Source organism: Felis catus, chromosome B4, assembly GCF_018350175.1.
Source record: "Felis catus isolate Fca126 chromosome B4, F.catus_Fca126_mat1.0, whole genome shotgun sequence".
Classification (NCBI taxonomy): Eukaryota; Metazoa; Chordata; class Mammalia; order Carnivora; family Felidae; genus Felis; species Felis catus.
Genome location: NC_058374.1, coordinates 30,511,271 through 30,532,137, shown reverse-complemented (window position 1 = coordinate 30,532,137; position 20,867 = coordinate 30,511,271). Strand labels below are relative to the sequence as shown.

At 39.1% G+C, this 20,867-nt stretch overlaps 1 protein-coding gene across 4 annotated transcripts in view; it reads left to right on the top strand.

Moving 5' to 3' along the window:
- The window catches only part of NRP1 (neuropilin 1), a 137,198-nt gene that overhangs the window by 68,031 nt on the left and 48,300 nt on the right, over positions 1-20,867 (top strand). For all 4 annotated transcript variants that reach the window (XM_003988216.6, XM_006933352.5, XM_006933353.5 and 1 more), the window contains exons 5-6: positions 80-235; positions 2,764-2,930. In XM_003988216.6, coding sequence (XP_003988265.1) covers positions 80-235; positions 2,764-2,930 — 323 coding nt within the window. The remainder of the gene's footprint in view (positions 1-79; positions 236-2,763; positions 2,931-20,867) is intronic.

The following is a 20,867-nucleotide window of genomic DNA, read 5'->3' as shown; positions in this document are numbered from 1 at the left end:
CATGTTTGCAAACGGTTATTCTTGCATCTGCGGTGGAACAAAAGATACTTTAATGTTCTCTGCATTTCTCCCTTTCTAGTTGGTCCTCACATCGGGCGTTACTGTGGACAGAAGACACCAGGTCGGATCCGTTCCTCCTCGGGCATTCTCTCCATGGTTTTTTATACTGACAGTGCAATCGCAAAAGAAGGCTTCTCAGCAAACTACAGTGTTTTGCAGAGTAGTGTCTCAGAAGGTCAGTATTTATTCACCCTGCCAAGCCCTGTGGTAAACACTCCATGTTATTCCTCCTCACACATCTGTGGCCACATGAAACACTAAAGAAATGGTTTGCGAATTGGAATGTCAAATATTTATTTTTCTCTTTTAAATGGTTTTTATGGATATCAATAGGAAGAACTGTTTGGTGTGCTTTCTTAAGGAAATTGTGGATGAGAAGACTGCTTGTGAGCCTCTGAAATGATGGGAGAAAGTGGGAAATGGCAAAACAGTGTCCTGAAACAACGAACTATAGCCAGACCCTATCTGGCACCCTTGAATGTGTACTGGGCTGAGAATCATAAAAGGACAGGCATTGATCACAAGGGATAGGAACAAATCTGCCATAATTTATTGACAAGCCAGTCTTACAGAATAGATGACACCTGGTGGATTGGTTTGTGAAGACACCAATGGAAGCCATTTGTTTTTTGTTTTTAGGTGAATAAAAGTGGATATTCGTGTAAAAGAAGTGTGTTTTAATTTTGGTTATAGCTTTCCACAAAAGAAAGAGGAAGTACTATGTTTCACATCTTATTAAAATAATCAACTAACTCAACGCTTCTTCAAAGTTTATGTGGTGTCCAGATCTTTTAAGGGCCCAAGGAAAACACCAGAGAGAACAATGAGTAAATTGTGTATTTCATCAGGTCTAGCTGCCAGGTTGTAAAGTAACATAGGGAAGAGGACAGGGGCTGTTTGGAGACCTTTCCTGCAGATATACTAGTATCTTTTTTTTTTTTTTTTAATATTTGTCAGATGGGTGCCCTGGGTGGCTCAGCTGGTTGGGCATCCCACTCTTTTTTTTTTTTAAGCTTTATTTATCTTTGAGAGAGACAGACCAACAGAGTGTGAGCAGGAGAAAGGCAGAGAGAGGGAGACAGAATCTGAAGCAGGCTCGAGGCTCTGAGCTGTCAGCACAGAGCCTGATGCGGGGCTCAAACTCATGAATGGTGAGATCATGGCCTAAGCCAAAGTCAGACACTTAACCAACTGAGCCACCCAGGTGCCCCATAGATATGCTAATATCTTTTCTACCAGATCTTACTGGAAAATGAAAAGGCCAATTAAATTTCAAGATCTTATTTGTGCTTAATTTGATTAATTAATTTATATATGTTTGTGTCTATAAATATTTTTAAATGTTTATTGAGAGAGAGAGAGAGAGAGAGAGAGAGAACATGGGGGAGAGGCAGACAGAAGTAGAGAGAGAGAGAAGCCCAAGCAGATTCCACGCTGTCAGCACAGAGCGCGACACAGGGCTGGATCCCATGAACCATGAGATCATGACCTGAGCTGAAATCTAGAGGTGGATGTTCAACCAGCTGAGCCACCCAGGCACCCCTATAAATATTTCCATATTATAAATAACAAATCTAAGCTTAAAAGTATGAAACCAGTGAAAGAAAACCTTCTATGCCATAAAACTTTACCTATTATGATAAAAAATTCAGAAAATGTGCAAGTTTGGTTAGTTGGCATTTTTCTTGATGATTGAGAATCCTTAATCTCTAAAGCTTTTTTTTCCCCATGTTAGTACTTTTAGATTCACATTTCTTAAAGTTGATTATTTATTTCCCTATGTCATATTTCATATCAATGTCATATTTCATTGTTTCACTGAGTGTATGAGGCCTTATGGAATACATGCTTTCATGATTCATAGTCATCATTGTGAGCATTATTATTTTATGTTGTAAAACTGTGGTCCTCCTTGGGACCATATGATACTGTGGTTTACTTCTGATGGATACTCTCGTGTTTTAATAATATAAACTAATGATGTTAATAATCATGACAAGGCCAGGGCAGGAGGCATGAGAACAAAGGGAATCAGGGAGAAGTGGCCCAGGTGCCAACTACAAGGAAATCTGAAAGACAGAGAATTAAGGTCTACTGTTCACCAAATATGGATTATAAACAGACATAGAATCTTTTTCACTTTTACTGGATCTTAGAGAAAATACTAAAACTTCTGGTGTGTACTCGTATGAACTTTGAAAATAAATCAAAAGCACCATCATTTCCTAGTAATTTTTTTAAAGTATACTTATTTATTTTGAGAACAACAGTCAGAGCAAGTGGGGGGAGGGGCAGAGACAGAACTGCAAGCAAGGTCTGTGCTGCCAGCACAGTCTGATGTGGAGCTTAAACTCATGAACCATGAGATCATGAGCTGAGCTAAAACCAAGAGTCGGGACCCTCACCTGACTGAGCCACCAAGCACCCCCTAATAGATTTCTAATAGTATTTCTGTCAACCTAGGTCCAGTTAGGAAAATAATTAATCCACTACAAGATCTTCAGAACCCTGTTTTTAAAAATTACTGCCATGAATTTATTCCCACGTATCAGTACCACGTCTCAATAAGTCCCCCACTGTCATCTTCTGTAAGATTTTGTGTGAATGTCAACGTGAATGTTTTAGTTGGCCAGATTATAAAAAGAAATCTGCATTTCAGGTCCCCTATGTTTTCATGACTTTGGGCCATTTTTTCCCCTCTAGATTTCAAATGTATGGAAGCTCTGGGCATGGAATCAGGGGAGATTCATTCTGACCAAATCACAGCTTCTTCCCAGTATAGCACTAACTGGTCTGCAGAACGCTCTCGCCTCAACTACCCTGAGAATGGGTGGACTCCCGGAGAAGATTCCTACAGAGAGTGGATACAGGTATGTAGCAGGAGACATGGCATCTTTAGGTTGGAAGATTTTGGTCATCTAGAAAGGGTGTTGAAAAAAAGCAGTGCAATGCCTGATGCCTGCAGGTGAGAAGACAAAAGGAATGGGCACCAAGTGTCATCACCCTGCAGAACCATCATGTCACTGCAGTCTAAGAAAAGCAGGCCTGGTTGATGTCCTTGAAAATTCTTTTTTTTTTTCTTTTTTAACTCTTCAGAGAATGCCCAGTTGTCTCACTTTGGTAACAACTAAAAGATCTGATTTTTCCCAACAACTACACATTTTCTATTCATATACTTCCTCCTTCAACAGATTTTTATTTCCTTGATGAAATATTTTGGCTCAACCAGTAGACTTGCATGAAATAGTTATATCAAAGTATAAGGCTTCTTATTTGTTTGTTCAGAGTAGAAGAAGGAAAGAAAGGAGCTGATGTTTGCTTTTCCATACAAGTGTACATAGCACATGCCCAAGAAAGCAGTGGGAGCAGATCAAGGGCACTGGTCTTTGGGGGCTGTGTATATACACATGTATGTCTGAAATGGACACATTTGTATCCTTATTATGGCGTTGCTTCTGCTTCCCTCCCTTTGCCCTGATACCCCCTTCCTTACCATTACCCTTACATCCCCGACAGACTCTCCTCTTCTGCACCATGACTCCCTTGCCCCAACTCATCCCTGGCACCAATCCTAATACCTCAGCCTGGCCAACCTTGTTGTCTGGATACGCCCACTCAAGACCTGATGCTCATGTTCTTGACTTTTTCACCCACTGTCAAATGAAACATTGGGTATCTGGCTGTGTGGGTTAAACTGTGGGCAAATTATACAAAGTTATTTGCTGAAGGATACAGGCTTCATTTTCATAGAGTAGGCAAAGCTTGTCTTACATACCTTGCAAGATATATAAAAATGACTAATTCCCAGAGAGAGTTTCTAAGCAAGGAAAAAAAGCAAGATGATTAATCCCCTACTTTCTATATCCATTGTTGTTTCAGTCTTTTGAACACAAATCCCAGATTTTGTTTTACTTTGTAAAGGTCAATATTAGTTTAACATACACTTAAAGTGAAATGGCCTATTACAGGAGACTGAACTCCTGCTAACCTCTAAATGATAACACTCTAAATGTGTAGACGGTGAGAAAAGATGAGATTTTTACCTAAGGATTGCTGAATCCAGCTCTAGATTAAGTCAGAAGTTAAATGAATTTGCCTATGTCAAAATAGCTCTTGGTAACTTGTTTTTTCACATCCCCAAACCAACAGGCAGTTCAGTATGATTGACAGACGTGTCTCCAGAGGAAAGCTTGCATTTTGCAGTGCTAAGCATGTTTGCATGGTAACGTGGTCCTATTCTTGGTAATGTGGATAGTGCTCAATAATTTAGGGACAGTGTTGGGCTTGCAAGACTTCTGAAATTGCAACTGTAGCAATTCTTCTGTGCAAGGCAATTCTGTGTCAGTAGAAACATTGAGACAAGATGGGCTCTCACAAAGCATTTGTCAACAAGACAGGATTTACATCCTTCTCAGGAGCTAGGCAAAAGGAAAAAAAATCTGAAATGGTCCGTCTCTTTCTATCAAAGCATAGAAAGCAATGGTTAGGAGAAGCTACGTAACCAAAATCTCTCAAACAAGGTTTACTTCTTACTCAAGCTACTCTCCATCGGCCAGCTGGGGGTCTGTTCCACATCTTCTAACACCAGGACCCAGACAGAGGGGACAGCTGTCATCTCAAATATTGCTGGTCACCAAGCAAAGGGAAAAAGAGAGCACAGCCATTGTGCTAGCTCTTATGGTCCCCTCAAAGAGCGCTTTCACCCATTTTCATTGCCAAAGCACATCCCATGGCCACACTTATCTTCTGAGGGGTAGCAATTCACTTCATGCTGGATGGAGGAGAGCTAGAAATTTGGTGAACAGCATGAATGACAATTGTGCCATTCATAGAATAGTTACCATTTATTGAGGGTTTACTATGGGGCCCCACTTCTGCTGAGTACTTGACATATTTGTATTTCATCCTCACAGTAATCCTGTGAAGGAGGTGCTATTATCCTCATTTTACAAAGGAGGACCCTGAGGTTCGGAGAGATTAGTAAATGCCCAAGATCACAGTGAATGACCAGGCTTGGAATCAGGGTCTGCCAAACTCCCAACACCTGCTTCTTCACACTTCAGTCTCCTCTTCTTTATCATTTGTTACCTTTCATATGAATTCAGGTATATCTTGGGACATAATTCCCTTCATGCCTTTCCTTGTGAGAGGACACACGGAGATGAGTTGGGTGCTTACTCTTTCTAAATCTAGCGTTCAATGCCCTTATGCCTCCATCCCTATGGACGATGAATGTCAGAGAGACTCAGCATCAGTTCACCTTGAGGTAAGATTATCTTTTGCTCCTTCTGGAGCTCACTGGACTCATTTACATGTTTGTTGTATCTTTTCCCTCATGATGGGAGCTCTTATCATTCACCCATCACCTAATTATGAATAATTTTGTATGTTTCCAGCTTTTCTGAAACTCCTTGGAAGTGGTTGGCTTGTTGTTTTCATTGGGTAGATGTTTTACATTAACCACCAAGTAAAGCATAATTGAGGCTGAGGGCAAGAGGCGCGTACCTCCAATCACAGGAGCATTAGCGCACAGACATTTCTATTTATATGCACATCAGTATGCAGTTGGTATTTGTTTTCTTTTTCTGCTTTTTCACATTTTGCATGAGATATACCCCACAAAACATGTTGCTGTAGCAACAAGAACAAACACTTGCATGTGTTAAATTAATAAGGCAGTGTTGGAAGCTGACTTTCCTTCAAGACAGGAACAGTCTTTGGTTGCCATTGTTTTCTCTAGGAAATTACTGAGTGACATAAAAAAAACAATGCATCGTTAACCGTGGGTATGAACGTCTACATCGGTGCTTCCTGTGAGATCTGTTGTCTGCCAGAAAGCTTAAAAACAAGTCAAGAGGCAATTTAGTGGGAAGGGGCATAAGGGAAGTCCCCACTCGGAGCTTTGCACATGGTCATATCCTGCTCAAAAGGCCACTTCATATCCTGAGCAGCTAAAACCTCCTAATGGTCAACAGCAGAGTTTAATCACACTTCGAAATTTGCCCATGTTTTTCAGAGTATTCCACTCTGTCCTGTTGCTTGGAGCTGCTTATCTTATTATTCATTTAGTCTTTTTCTTCCTTTTGTTTCTGGCTAAACAATAAAGGATTCAAAGTAAAGACTCCGTATATCAGTGGTGTTATAAAAATTCTTAATTTTCAAGCATATCATCAGAGCCCAAGCCATTAACCTCATTGAAGCTGAATTTCTTTCCCTGTAAAATGAAGGTATGGTAGCCTTCTCCATTCAAGCTGTCGCAGTTCATGATACTGTGAATCTCAGAGAAATGCAGTCTTGGGCTTTCTTCTCCTCTGTGCATACTAAGTGCGTAGCATACTGTCTGCTCCGGAAACGTGTTCTCATGGATCCTAAGTGTAGTCATTCACACACAAAGCAGAATTTAATTCGTTAATTATTTCAATGTTTTATTAATGATAGTGTTCACCACACTGTAAACAGATTTATCCTTCTAGCTTTAATTAAAGCTCTTGGGAGCGCTCTCCTCAAAACAACTGTGACTTTTCCCTGATTAAAATGCCAGGAGACGAGGGGGAAAAAAGGCAAGAGATATAATGCCTAGATGGGATATGACCTTTGTTGATCCAAAGAAATAAAATGGCACCAGGGACTAATCGATTACCACACCCTCCAGTGAGTTTAGAAATAGAATTGCTTGATAAACCGACTCAGGCTGAAACTCCACTCTTCTCCAAATTTGGGGGCATTGTCTTTTGTGGGAAAATTTTTGGGTACTAGATTATTTATGCCGTCACTTATCCCAGAGAAGCAGAAAGCGAAAGCGCTGGCTCCTAAACCCCATCCTGTTTGGTTTGGTAAATCAGCCCTTTTATGGATTAATCACACAGAAGAAAGAAGCCTCCACAAAGATACTCTGTAGCTCTGAGAATACCTCACCGAGCCCCCAGAGCAAAATCGTCTTCTCTCTCCACTACCTCTCTCTATTTACTTGTACAGATGTTCATTCTGAGGAATGAGGAGAAGGAAAGTTCCAGAAGAGAGGAGCTAGCACTAACTTTATGAGGAGGCTTGATTCTATATTTTCCTTTTGCCTTATGTATGTTCCTGTTGGATAATATTCCACATTTTCTAACTGAAGGAACTTTGAAAGCAGACATCAGCAACAAAAGGCCTTAGTGTGGAAAGGAGGTAATCTGAACTGAGTCATAACACACCCACAATACCACACACCACACACCCTCAGTCGTGTTCACTCACTTACAATCATAGTGTCAAAGAAAGTAAATGCCCTTGTTAATGTTCAACATGTGAAACTGATCAGGCCAGGCCTTAGGGTTGTTTTGTGGATTTTAAAATTAGTTATATGATTGGGGTGCTGGGTGGCTCAGTCGATTAAGCGTCCGACTCTTCATTTTGGCTCAGGTCATGATCTCATGGTTTTGAGATCAAGCACTGTGTTGGGCTATGCTCTAGGCATGGAACGTGCTAGGGATTCTCTCTGTCCCTCTGCCCCTCCCCCCACTTGCACTCTCATTCTTTCTCTCAAAAATTTAAATAAATAAATAATAAAATTAATTGTAAGACATGTTCTAACAACAAAACTTTATGTTCCTATTGCACTTTTTCTTTTTTCTTTTATTTATCTTTAATTTAATTTTATTTTTAGAGAGAGAGAAAGAGAAAATGCAAGTGGCAGAGAGGCGCAGAGGGAAAGAGAAAGAGAATCTGAAGCAGGCTCCATGTTCAGTGTGGAGCCTGACGCAGGGCTTGATCCCATGACCCTGGGATCTTGAAGTGAGCTGAAATCAAGAGTCAGCTGCTCGACCGACTAAGCCACCCAGGTGCCCTACTTTTCCTTGTTTAAAGCACCTTTTTGTACACATCCCAGTTTAGTCTTAGAATGTAAGTTAAGTAGGCCAAAGATTTACATCCTCAACTTCATGTGAGAAAACAGAGGCTCAAAGAAGTTAAATGGTTCATCTTTTCTTGCAGAAAAGATGCAACTTGTGGGGAAAATTGGGCTTACACAATGGAAGTGGACTTCCTTTCTCACACGTGAGAATGGAGTCAGTAGGCACAGAGAGATCATGAAGGCAGACAGCAGCTGGTGAGTCACCACTTGTGGCTGGACCTGACCCAGGCCCAGCGTGCAGCTGGCTTTTCCATAGCTCTTTGGCCATTCGAACTGTGAGTTTTTCACCTTACACTCTCAAATTCTCAAATGCAGTAAACTGAGCAATTCTCTCATGCCGACTCTACAGAGGAAAACCACAAAGTCTGGTGAGGTGAGGTCGTAAGGCCCCACAGGTCCTGGAGGAGAGACAGTCATTCAAATAGCCAAGTTCCTATAATCCCCAGCCCAAGGGTCTTTCCTCTAGGCCAGGAGGTCCTTCCTGGCTTATTGCCCAAAGGCTTCCCAACATCCCTCCAGGGCTGTGAGTTGGAGCTACCAGCAACTTCCAGAGTGTCTCTGTCATCATTAAAACATGGAATTAACAGTTATGACTTGCTGATAATGGAGACAAAAGGCAATTTAAAGGCATGGGCTTGATTTCAGGAGCTAAGAAGGGGCCAGCTGGATGCCCTGTATTAGAATAGTAACAAATGGGATGAAGTAACTCATGAATTCTTGGAAATATTCCCTCTGACACATGGAATTATTACACATTTTTAGGAAATCTTAGGTGGGAAAAGTTAGTGCTCCTCATTCAGTTAAAAGAATTTATTTGGAATCCTTGTTTTTATCTTTAAAGTTACTTGTCTCCCAAAATTAGGATAGATACTGAAATCATTTATCGTAAAGCCTTAGAATATCATTTATTTTAACAAGCTTCATGTATAATTTTCTTCTAAACTTTCTGGAAAAATCTTTTGTTCTCATAATAATGTGTTGAGTATGGAACAGGTATCGTGGATGAAATAGTTTTTGACATTTTCATACAATTGCTAGTTTTTAGCAGGTTTACAATCTGTAATGCTGTATTCATAATTGGTTCCATTTGCTGAATTGACTGGTCCAGAACATATATTGAGCCACGTTATCCTGACTGTAAACGGTCTGCTTATAAACCAGACACTTTAGAGGGTACATTATCTCATTCAGATCATTAGTAAATTGCTGAAATCGCAATAAAATGATCCTTTATAAATGTGTAACTAGAGAACTGACAAAAATAGCTCACTGTGTTACCCAAATGTGGAATGAGACATGTAAAATATAGTGTTGGCAAATTTAGGGAAAATATAGCTGTTTGACTGAATGTTTATTCCCCAGGTGTGCTGCCTGTGTGTGTGTGTGTGTGTGTGTGTGTGTGTGTGTGTGTGTGTCTGTGGTGCAACTAATATTAGTATGCTGTTTTAGCTAAAACATTGATCTGGAAGGGAGAAAAATTGCTTTAAAAAAAATTCCCCCAAGATAAGTCTTTCATTATCTTACCCTGTTTCTGCAGGGACCTCTACTTCCTGATAAAATGAATGCTTTACATCCTATCACAGGGCCGTTTTCTCTGACTAGGTTCCACCCAGGAAGTCTCTGTTCCCAAAATTCCTCTCTGGAGGAACTTTTCCTTTGCTTTCTCTTGTACCTTGTTTTCTCAAGTTGTTGAAAGTCATTTGAAGGAAATACTTATAGAAAACATGTACAGGGATGGGTTAAAGTCAGAACTTGTTGCTGCATTAAAGGAGGTTATGATTTGGGGAACATGGAATAAACGTGTGGCATAATTATTTAAGATATTTTTACCTGACTGTTTTGTCATCTACAAAATACCAAGATCATTTTAACTGTTTTGATCAAATCAACCACTTAATTCAGTTTTAAAAATCAGTGAAATGATTTTACTAATTAGTATTTCATGTCAACACACCCCAAAGAGAATGTGTGACATTTAAAGAAACCTCTTAGATTTTTATGATGAAATCGCTGGAAAGACAATATTGAAAAAAACCACAACTATTCAGGTAGAACTACACTTCACATAGATTAATTTGCATACCACACACATTTCATTTGTTTATGGTTTTGGTTTCTTAATTGTTTTATGTCTATTTGGAACCAATATTCATAGTTATATTCTAGAGGAGAATTGTTTTCTTTCTAGGATAGCTCAGCTTTAAGTATAAGGCTAAAAGCAGATGCAAACATCATTTTATCTAAATTCCTTATTTTGCTTGAGTTCAGAGGTTAAGTGATTTCCAAGACCACATAGCAAGTTAATGACCCAGACCCTGGACTAGAATCTTAGCATCCTTGCTGCCCCTTCTTTGTTGCTACTCAGTTGTAATACTGTGCAAACATGAATTTGGATCCTTCTTGAAGGTGACATTGTGAAGACCAGGTAAACACATTTAAGTCCCAGCATATTCCTGCTTAGTTACTGATTGGTAAAGGATGTCTATCAAATTGAGCAGTCATTGCCAAAGCTTTACCTTTGGCCAATGACTGGACTCTGTCCCAACCAGAGTTTCTTGGTCTAAACAATACTGATGTTTTAGATTAGATAATTCTTTAATTTTTTTAATGTTTATTTATTTTTGACAGACAGAGAGAGAGAGAGAGAGAGAGCGAGCACGAGCAGGGAGGGGCAGAATCCGAAGCAGGCTCCAGGCTTGGAGCACAGAGCCCGATGCAGGGCTTGAACTCATGAACCGTGAGATCATGACCTGAGCCAAAGTCGGATGCTTACCCAACTGAGTCGCCCATGCTCCCCTAGATTAGATAACTCTTTATTGTGGAGGCTATCTGTGCATTCTAAGATATCTAGCAGTACCTCTGGCCTCCATCCACTAGAAGTCAGTAACACACACACACACACACACACACACACACACACACCACACACACACACAAACACACACACACACCTCAATTATGACAGCCAAAAATGTCTGTAGGTATTGTACAATGTCCTACTGGGGACAAAAATCCCCCTCCATTGAAAACCATTGGTATAGAAGATGTCCCAAGTCCTAATCAAGTCATTTTTTAAATAATAAGGTTAATCACCATTAATAAGGTTGATCACAAAGGAAAGGTAAACTGGTTGCTTGGCTGTTTTTTGTCACATTTCAATTGCTTATCATAGATAATCATTTGAATAGAACCGTAGTTCTTTTGTTTTCCAAAAATACAGATGCATCTGTTTACCTTATGCAGGAAAACAGCATCATAAACCTCCTGGTTTATTTATCTTAAGCTTCACTATTTTTAGCTTTTAAAAGTGAACTGTTTTTAGCTAAATAAATACAGATGTGATTTCAAAATACTGTAGCTTGGGTCTCAAAATGCACTGATAAGGATTGGATTATGAAAAGGAAACACAAGGATAAAATCACAAGTCATTGTTGACAAGATATAGGAAAAATAAGACTGAAATGAGCCCCTCCACACCTGGACATTATGTGTCACTGACCTTTGCCAACGTATTTTAATTTTTTTGCAGTATGTAAATCAAACGTGTGTGCGTGTGTGTGTGTGTGTGTGTGTGTGTGTGTGTTTTCACTTCCATGGTAATCAAGAGTAAGGAGCTGTGTTTGAAAAACTTGTCCATTGCTTATTAACTTATCTTTTCATGGGAAAAATACTATTAAGTTTCCAATTTTGTAACCTAAACAACAACACATTAAGAGCTATCAATTCCAACCAGTTTCATATCTGTGGACCAATAAGAAGGCAAGGTTGATGGTTTCACATCTGTTTTGGGTGAAAGGCTGTTCCTGTCTGTGGTATTTAAAATTTAAAGAACTTCTGTTATTATACAATTGGGAATCCTCAGGGAGTAAAATGTTAATGAAATCCATAACATGCACAGATTTTATGATAGCAGTTTTAAGAAATTCCTTTGGTGGGGTTTGTTGATTTCTGTCCCGGCGGTAATAATTGTACCTTTTACAGAGTGCATTAATGTTCGCATTTAGGAGCAATGGCTACGTTTATGCAGCGTGTAATGTAACACACGAACTCCTAAGCTTTAAATAACTTTCATATCGTAATTTGAAAACCCTGGAGCAAAAAATGTGTGTTCTTCAGAATTGGCACAACCCACAGTTTAAAACTTACCTAGCACGTTCACAGCAACCTCCTCCAAAGATGGAAAAGGTACACCCTGCAAATTCCAAAGTCTGGATGCAGATGGACATTCCAGACCCTCTTATATTTCTCATTTAATGCACCATTTGAAAGCTCTGCATCAAAAAGGCAATTTTGATCAGCATCACAATAACAATTTGGGATGCTGACCTACAAGAGAGACAGATACTCATATTTATTTCCTTTCTCCACTTCCACTGCCCTCCCCGCAGCTTTCGAATTTCATTTAATTCTGTGTTCAGATAAAGAGAGGAAAGCAGATTAAATCAAAAATGCTCTATAAATCCCAATAGTAATAAAATGCATTATGCTTTCATATTTCCAGCTATTGAACAGAGTAAGCATGTGAAACTAATTGCACACATTATGACTCAGAATAATCACATATGTACTCATGCATGTGACATGCAGGGTTTTTTTTTTTTTTTAAGCTCTCTTTTCCTTAAGGGGTTAAAACTGCATTTATGACACTCTTAGAATTGCCTTTCTTCAGAATAGTGAAGTCTTACTTTTACCAAAGTTTTGTTTTCTCACAATTCTAATGCTTTAAATTTCTGATTACATTTTCAGGATTTAGCAGAAAAATAAATCAGCTCCTTTATTCTTTGAGCAGGCCTGAGAAGGACTATCTATTGATAGAATTCTTCAGGGGATGGATGATTGGACCAGACAGCTTCTGAAGTCTTTTCAAGCATTTAAGATTCTGTGATTCTATTAGAAATAAATTTACTCTATCAGCTGGTGCCCTGGGCTTTGCCTAAATGAAAACATAAATATATGAAGCATAAGTGGAATTCATTTTAAATACTCCTGATTACCGTGTGAGGCAGCACATAGCAAAAATGTATTCTCAATTCAAAACATTTTCTCTTCTTCGATCAAGTAATTGTTTAGGTTGGTTTCACCATGAAGTTTATCTGAGGATTTCACATAGAAACTTCACTAGTGAGGCCTGTCTTCCTTGGTTCTTTTGTACTAGCTCACAGGGATGTGCAGCCCACCAGGGAAGATAAGATGAGGCCCAGAGAGTTCATCTTTCGTGTCTCTCCAATCTTTGAAGAAAATATCTGTAAGGCATAAGCTTACCTACCATTACGGACTGTTCACACCTTAAAGTCCTGCCAATACTCAGTCTTTTTTTCTTTCCTTAAGAAGACAAATACCACATTCAATTCTGAGGATGTTATAGGCCATAATACTAGCCCAGAAAAGTGACAGGGAAAAAAAGCGGCCCCAGGGAACCTGGATGAAGCTGTATGAAGAAGGACATTACAGTTGTCTTATGCCTCCAAGACTTGATGTATTTACTTTGGGCTAAAGCTGATGCAGATAGATCCATCTCAGAGGAGAGAAAGACCAAGACCCAGGGAGACACGCAGGCTAATAGCTACAGAAAGTGCAAGAAATCTGACAGAGCTTTCAGTTTGAGAATCTGGAAATGAAATCTAAAATTTGCAGTGGGGAGTACCTGTGATAATAAAAAGAAACTAGCAAATTATGAAATATGAAATACTGAAGAAAATGTTCTTTTGTATTTTAGGAGGGACACCACGCTCACGGGAAGAAGAGATAATAGCTCTTTTTTATGTTCCTAGTCTTAAAAAATGAAGGTATAGCACGTAGGATTTTCATGGGCTAATTATTTAAACCTTATTTTAAAAAGCCAGGCTAGTCATTGCTACTCTCAATCAGCAACATTCTATCACACACATTATACTATTTCTGTAGTTTTAACTTATGTTTCCAAATATTGCAATAAGGAGGCTCTAATTTATTTAGAAAGCTCCAATGCCAAGACAGCAAGAATTCATTTATTTAACAATTCAATTTCCATGGAAAGAAAAACCAGTCAATACATTTGTACATTCAATATGGTATTTCCTCTCAATCAACCACTAGGAAATAAATGAATCTTCTTTATTGCGACAAACGTGGAAGGCATCTTACGTGATCTCCATCTGCACATTCCTGTGTTTTCTGGGCAGTAGGACAAAAAGGAAAAGGAGGCAGGAATAGGCAATTTGGGGTTCATCCTGTATATGCTGAAATTCAACTGTGATTATTAATTCCTGTAATACAATAATCCAGTCCCCTTAGCCTAAGAACTTTGCGGTTTCAAGAAGAATTTACGTTAACATCTGTTTATCTACTTATCTTTCTTTGAAGTGTCTAGACTTAGAATATTCATGTGTCTCATACAGAATTCATCTTAATTAAAATCTTTTTATCAAAAGTAATTCAAATGTTATGAAGCAGTTCATTTGATTTCTTTTTAAATACTGGCAGTTTTAGTAAAACCATGCAAAGTGATGTGTTCTTATCCTTAACTTTGTGTCTAAAAGTATAGTAACAATGGGATAGGATTCTTACTGCTCCAAAAACTTGCAAGGGTATATGAAAGGGATGCTTTTCTTAGCATTTCCAAATATGCGCCTTAGCTCCATGTTTTTCTGTCAAGAAGTGCCCCTTACACACACACACACACACACACACACACACACACACACACACAGCAGTGTGGCCATGTTCCCCAAGAAAGCATTTCACCTCTTGTCACCTCCAAGTGTATGCTTGAAATAGATGTATCCAACCACGTGTTAAGAATGGTTCCAGTGGATAAATGCAAGTCATAGCTTCCATTATGTTAAGGACTTTAGGCAGTGCTAGGGGACAAATAACATGATATGCTTAGTGTAACATCTGTGCTCATTCTCCTGTGGTTTGAAAGTAGTCATGCACATGCATTTTTCCCATTGTGTGACCCAGGCTGAAATGCATGAAATTAATATAGATTTTTTTTTCAGCCTGCATTTGGATGGCAAAGCAGCGTATCTTCAGAACACAGAATGATGTCATGCTTTTTCCCTTTCTTCTAAGGGGAGCCTGGAAATCACTAATCATTATATAACATTTCTCCTCTCCTTGTTTTCATTGCCCAGCTCCAACACGGAATCAGTCAGTCCAAAACTACAGAACGTTCCTTGTGAATTGTAAATGCAAATGATTTTCTTAGAGAGTAATTTTTGAAAATGCATTATTTCAAGGCTTTTCTTGTCCCCCTTTCTCAGTGATCTTCAAAAAGAATCAGTATACACTTCCTGGATGAACGATGAGCTTCCAACAGGGAAAACGCAGTTGACCAAATATTCAATCGTGACGTTCATTTCATCTGTTCTCAGGAATGATTGGCATCCCTTCAGAGACTAACTGTTGACACACACTTTCTGATGGCCAGCTGTACCTAGGCAGTCTGTTCTTTCTCTCCTTTCTCGTCTCTGGGGCAGCATTCCTTATAACCTTAGGCGGTGACTGACTTTAATCTCAATAATCCCATCAGCTCCTTGCTGGATTGTTCATGCCAAGTGGACGAGTTTTCTTGGACACCTGCACTTGCAGATTTGCCATCAGCACATGAAATTCTCATTAACGTGACAGGCCCACCTAGCTCCCTGAGAAATACATGGAAAGTCAGTATAAAAGGATGCTGTCAGAGTTTATAGGCCAAGAAGCTGATTTAGACTGTTGCCCTCATCTGCAAGTCTTTAGTTTCCAGAAATTCATCCTTGTGTTTGTTTTTGAAACCAAGCTTTTAGGAGGAGGGAGAAAAATTAAAGTCATGACTTACTGGAAAACTAATAATAAACAAGTCTTTTTGTTTGTGCTGGAATAGACAGATGCCTTTGGAGTACAAATGTGTGTTTATCTTGAGTCAGTTAGGGATCTCCCCACTAATGCAGATAAAACTTAACAGGAAGAGTGGAACAACAGCTTCTGAAACAAGTAAATACACTTTACCTGTACATGACATTTAATATGCTTTTTGGTCTTTTAGGTTTGAAAATCTCTTTAAACTCCTGATAGACCTGAAAGATGTATGTGTCATAACTGAGGTCACTGCATCTAGAAAGGGGTGATGCGATTTTTGCCTCGGTGCAGAGCTCTAGTTCTCCTGCCAGGAGGTTCACTTACGAGGCTGTTTCTCAGACACCATAGACAAAAAAAACCCACAAAATTCACCAAAGGCCTGAAATCTGCATGCATTTCCTAGCCACATACAGCTATAATTCCAACGTCTTATAAAGCCCACACGTTAATTTGGTAAAACCGTAGAGACCTATAGTTATGCAGTGAAATGTTGATGTTGTTCCTTTTTAGAAAATACAGGAAGGGTATGGGAAAAGTCTAACATACCAGATACATAAACAGCCAATACATAAACATCCTGTGGACATCATGCTTGCAATTAACTTAGCTCTAAAATAAAAGGTTTGCATGAGGTTGAGAGCATGATAGACATTGTGAAAAAAAAATTTATGGAAGTCCTACTGTCCTTTGGGGTGACTTGTGGGAGGAAGGACACATACTAAGTTACTTGAGAGGTCATCTGAGAAATAAGTGAAAAGGAATACTTCACACAGCGTCAACCTAGCCCATGAAACTCATTGTTCAGTGGACTCCAGCCTCAAGTAGTGGGCTTTTCAAAGGACTGGAAATTTTATGAGTAGTTATACTAGTTGCAGTTATAAACGCCAAGATAAAAATAATCACATTCCTAGCTTACGTGCACAAGTTCGTTGGCCAAACACTAACTTTGCCTTTAATGACAGGCAATTGGCTTTTGTTTGGAAGAAAGGGGTTTCAGATCTTGCCAACAATGGTGGACAGACACAGCATTGAGTTTAAATCCAACAGATATATACTGAGTATCTGCTAAAGATTAGACACTGTATGTGAGAGCCAGGTGAATTTAAAATGAAAGTTTCTGTCCCTCCTTCAGAAGAGTTAACATCCAGGTACACTCACACACACACACACACACACACACACACACACACACACACACCAATTACCCAAGTGGCTAAGAGAAAAAAATATTAGGGTCACATTCTTATGGTTAATGTGTGTACGAATGCTTCATTATGATCCTCATAATAACCATGGGTTGTAACTAAATAGAGTAAGCCTTAGTGTTTTTGCTGGCAAGACGAGAAGACTAAGGCTTGGGATGGCTAATTAACTTGCTTAACATTGTCCAGGTCACTTTTTAATGTCAAAGCTACAGAGGTACTTCTGGACCCTGTGCTATCTGCCACCACTTGCTGCCTGCATCACCCCAATTTTTTCCCTGAAGTCTAGAATTGATTGAGCATTTATAATGCAGTCTATCCACTCTGTACTGAGATTTATTGTTTACTTTACTTATTCCCTCACTGACTAGAGGGCAGGAATCTGGGAACCTTCCCTCTCTTTCACCCAAGTATCTAAGACTTATTTGTGTTATAAATGAGTAATTGCCAGTCACCAACTTCCCTCCACCGAAACAAAAACGCTCACCATTATAAGCTCATGTTCTGAACTCGATGCCCTCTCTTTAAATGTTTGAGGAGCGAATGGTATGATTTCAACAGCAGTATGAATCCCTGAAGTAAACAAAAGGTTTTTATGCCACTTCACTGAAATGTTTTCTTTTAAATGTAGATATAAACTTAGGGTAAGACTGCAGAGTGTGCCATTAGAGCTCAAGAGAGAAGTCCCTGACTCATGCAAATTGAGGTTTAGGTATGTTCCCAGGAATGCTTGGATTCCCAGAGGCAGGGAGAGCCCGAATTTCAGCAGGATTATCTCAGCAACACAGTACATGCTCACGAGCTTAAAGCTTAATTACAAATAAGATGTCATTGTCTCTCTGTCATTAGCCACGCCCTTCCTGGCCTGGACTTGTGGACCACATGAAGGCCCACGCAAAGAGTGATACATGCTAGGGGGAGGGGGCAGGGAGGACACTTAACCTTGATCTCTAAAGCAACTTTGCCAGGAGATAATAGATAGAAAGAAAATATTCATCATATCCGATATTTCAAAATACAGACAGTTGGGTGAGATATTTTTCCAGTTGATTCTGCCTTTAGCTCAACAATCTTGGCCCCTTCCCTGGCCAAAATCTTACCCCATCTTATGGGATCCAGTTTGATTCAAATGACCCTTTTACCATAAACCCTGTTCTTTCTCTTCCTGGAAGGAATCTTTCTTCTTTGGAATCCCATAATGCCTCATCTGTCAACATGGTGGTGTTTTTTACTTTCAGCCTTGTGTTATCATTATTTCCACATAGGCCTACCTGCTTCCAGAGCCTGGCAAACAGTACATGTGTGTTGAGTTTAATGGATTAGCTGTTTTTACCTGGACACCTGAGATCCTTCAATTTAATTTCACACTTTCAGCTTGAACATCTATGATATGTAACGTGCCCTAATTGTGAGCATGCTCCCTCGCTCCATTTATTAGTTTATAGTTTTCCCCCAAACATTTTTAAGAAGGAGAACAGTAATTAATGTTTATCTACATAATACAGTGTGTCTTAATGTCCAGATTTTCGAGGTGTCTCAAGTAAGAGAGGAATTCAAATGGAATAACTGTCTGGTTTTTCTGAACACAATTATATCTGTTCAAGAAAATCTAGAAGGAAAAATACCCTCAGGTTTTGCAGAGAATATGTGAAGACTTTCTGCTCATACGTGTCTTGAAGATGTTTTTCATAAACTAAGCTGAGCATTTTCGGGTGGGTGTCACAGTCCCATGTGCTGCTGTCAATCCAAAGATCTTCAAAGCCTAATCTATCTTCAAAGCCTGTATCTATCACATGGAGGAAATGTAGACCAGTGGTGGTGCCTCCATTCTAGAACATTCCATCTTTATCGTTTCCATATTGGAGTGATTTGAGTAGCTGGATTCTGGAAATGACTCTAGTTGAAATGCTAAAGTATTAACCTGCTGCGCGGAGTCCCTTTTGTTTCTTTTTTTGCCTATGCCACTTGCCAATTTTAACAGCTACAGCAGATTTTACTATTTAAACAGAACCAGATGGAACTCCAGTTCAAAGAACATAGCAGAATTAAATATTACTTTTTTAATTAGTTGTTTCTGATTTATACCCAAAAAAATTAACATGAGATAGAAAGAATGTGCAATAAATTCAGACACAAAGGAACCCACTTAAGCATTATCTCTCTTTATTAGCCAAAAAAAGACAAAGGTCTGCCCTTGTTTAGGGACGTGGTTTTTCTTGCCCCTTTCCTTGTTCTTATGCTGGAAGTATAGTGGCAAGTCAGGGAAACCAGGCTTTCCATTGCGTTTCTGCTGTGACATCCTTATCTAATGTTATTCCAACTGGCTGGCTCACGTCTTCTGATAGAAGAATTCATCTGTTCATTCATGTAGGATTGTTGTACTATTGGAGTTTTGTTATAACCAGTAGTTTGTTTCCACCCAAGAAAAATGCTTTCCTTTAATTTAGCTATGGGGGAGAAAAGAGAGAGAGATTAATACAGGCAATTAAGACCAGAAAAGAAAATAGGTAAGGTTCTTCCTGCCTTGCACTTTTCTCATACTTGGATATTTTTACTCTTTACCAGAATTTTAAAAATATTTCCTCATTATCTTTTGCTTAAAACAATCCATCCCTACCATCTTATTTTTCAACAGCATAACTGAGTCACTTGCAAATTTTTGCTTTCTGGTAGCCTGTGTAAATTTTAAACCCACAGTCAAGGTAATCATAAATGGTTTCATATTTTCTATGATTATACAAAAATGTAATTTTTAAAAAGAATGATCAGATTTCATTATTCTTGACAAAGCAATTCTTTCAATACTTATCAAGTTTTTGCAATACAGATGGTGCAACATCATGGGTGAGTGTTTGTACATGGGCCACGGATCTCCTCTGGGTAAGTCCTGGCCCAGTCACTGGTGAGCTCTGTGACTCTGGGAAAGGTCCACCCACCAGTTAGTTCCTCAGTTGCTTTGCCCATAAAATCTTCCATGTGTGACTATTGAGAATTCAAAGAGATAATCTTGTAAATTTAGCCCTTAATAAATGCCTGATACATAGGGACTGCCCTGTGGTTTTCCTGTTAATATAGTAACTTCAGCCATAAGTATATTTTTTATGTAATACAATAATAGTGAAAAAACACATAAAGAGATAGAGAATTATATCACTGGCTATAAAGTGGTTATATTCCAGTTGGTAACTATACAAAGTCCAAGATGCTAGGTTAAGGAATGCAATGATCAGATGCTTGAATTAAGCCCTCAGATCCCAGAACAGCATTGATGTTCAAATGACCAGGCTCTATCAGAAAACATGTGTGTTATCTAAGGAAATGAGACAATTACTTAAAAAATATTTTCTTTAGCTTGTGGTGTCTAGTGATGAATTAAACAGCTCTTTGAGTCATCAGAGATGCTCTAAAAAAAAACCCAACACACTCTCCCCCTGCTTCAAAGTATTTTTCCTGTTTTTAATCAGACTTCAGTTCTTTGTCCTTTATTTTTTCAGGCTCTTGTATTGACCTGCTATGGGAATGTTAGAAGCTGGTAAACGCTTCCTTACCAATGCTACCTCAATGGGCAGTATTTTATTGAGCAAGACAGATTTTCATTTTAGAAATGAGGCTTTCCACATTATGACATTACCAATGGCTGGTTATGTATTATTATAGAAAGCAACGATATTCATTTCATGGCTCGGAGGCTGCATGCTGGTGTTTAAACGGCAGTTTGCAAAGGTTTGCTACGTGATTTACTACACAATGCTAAGATGTGTGCTTTGTCCAAAAGTGATTCCCAGTAAAATGTGTGCCTCTCCTGGCTTCTCTTTATCTGGGGAATGTGTTTCCTGCCATTACTAAGACAATGCCATGGCCATAAAGTGCATGTGGATTATACCTGTAGACAT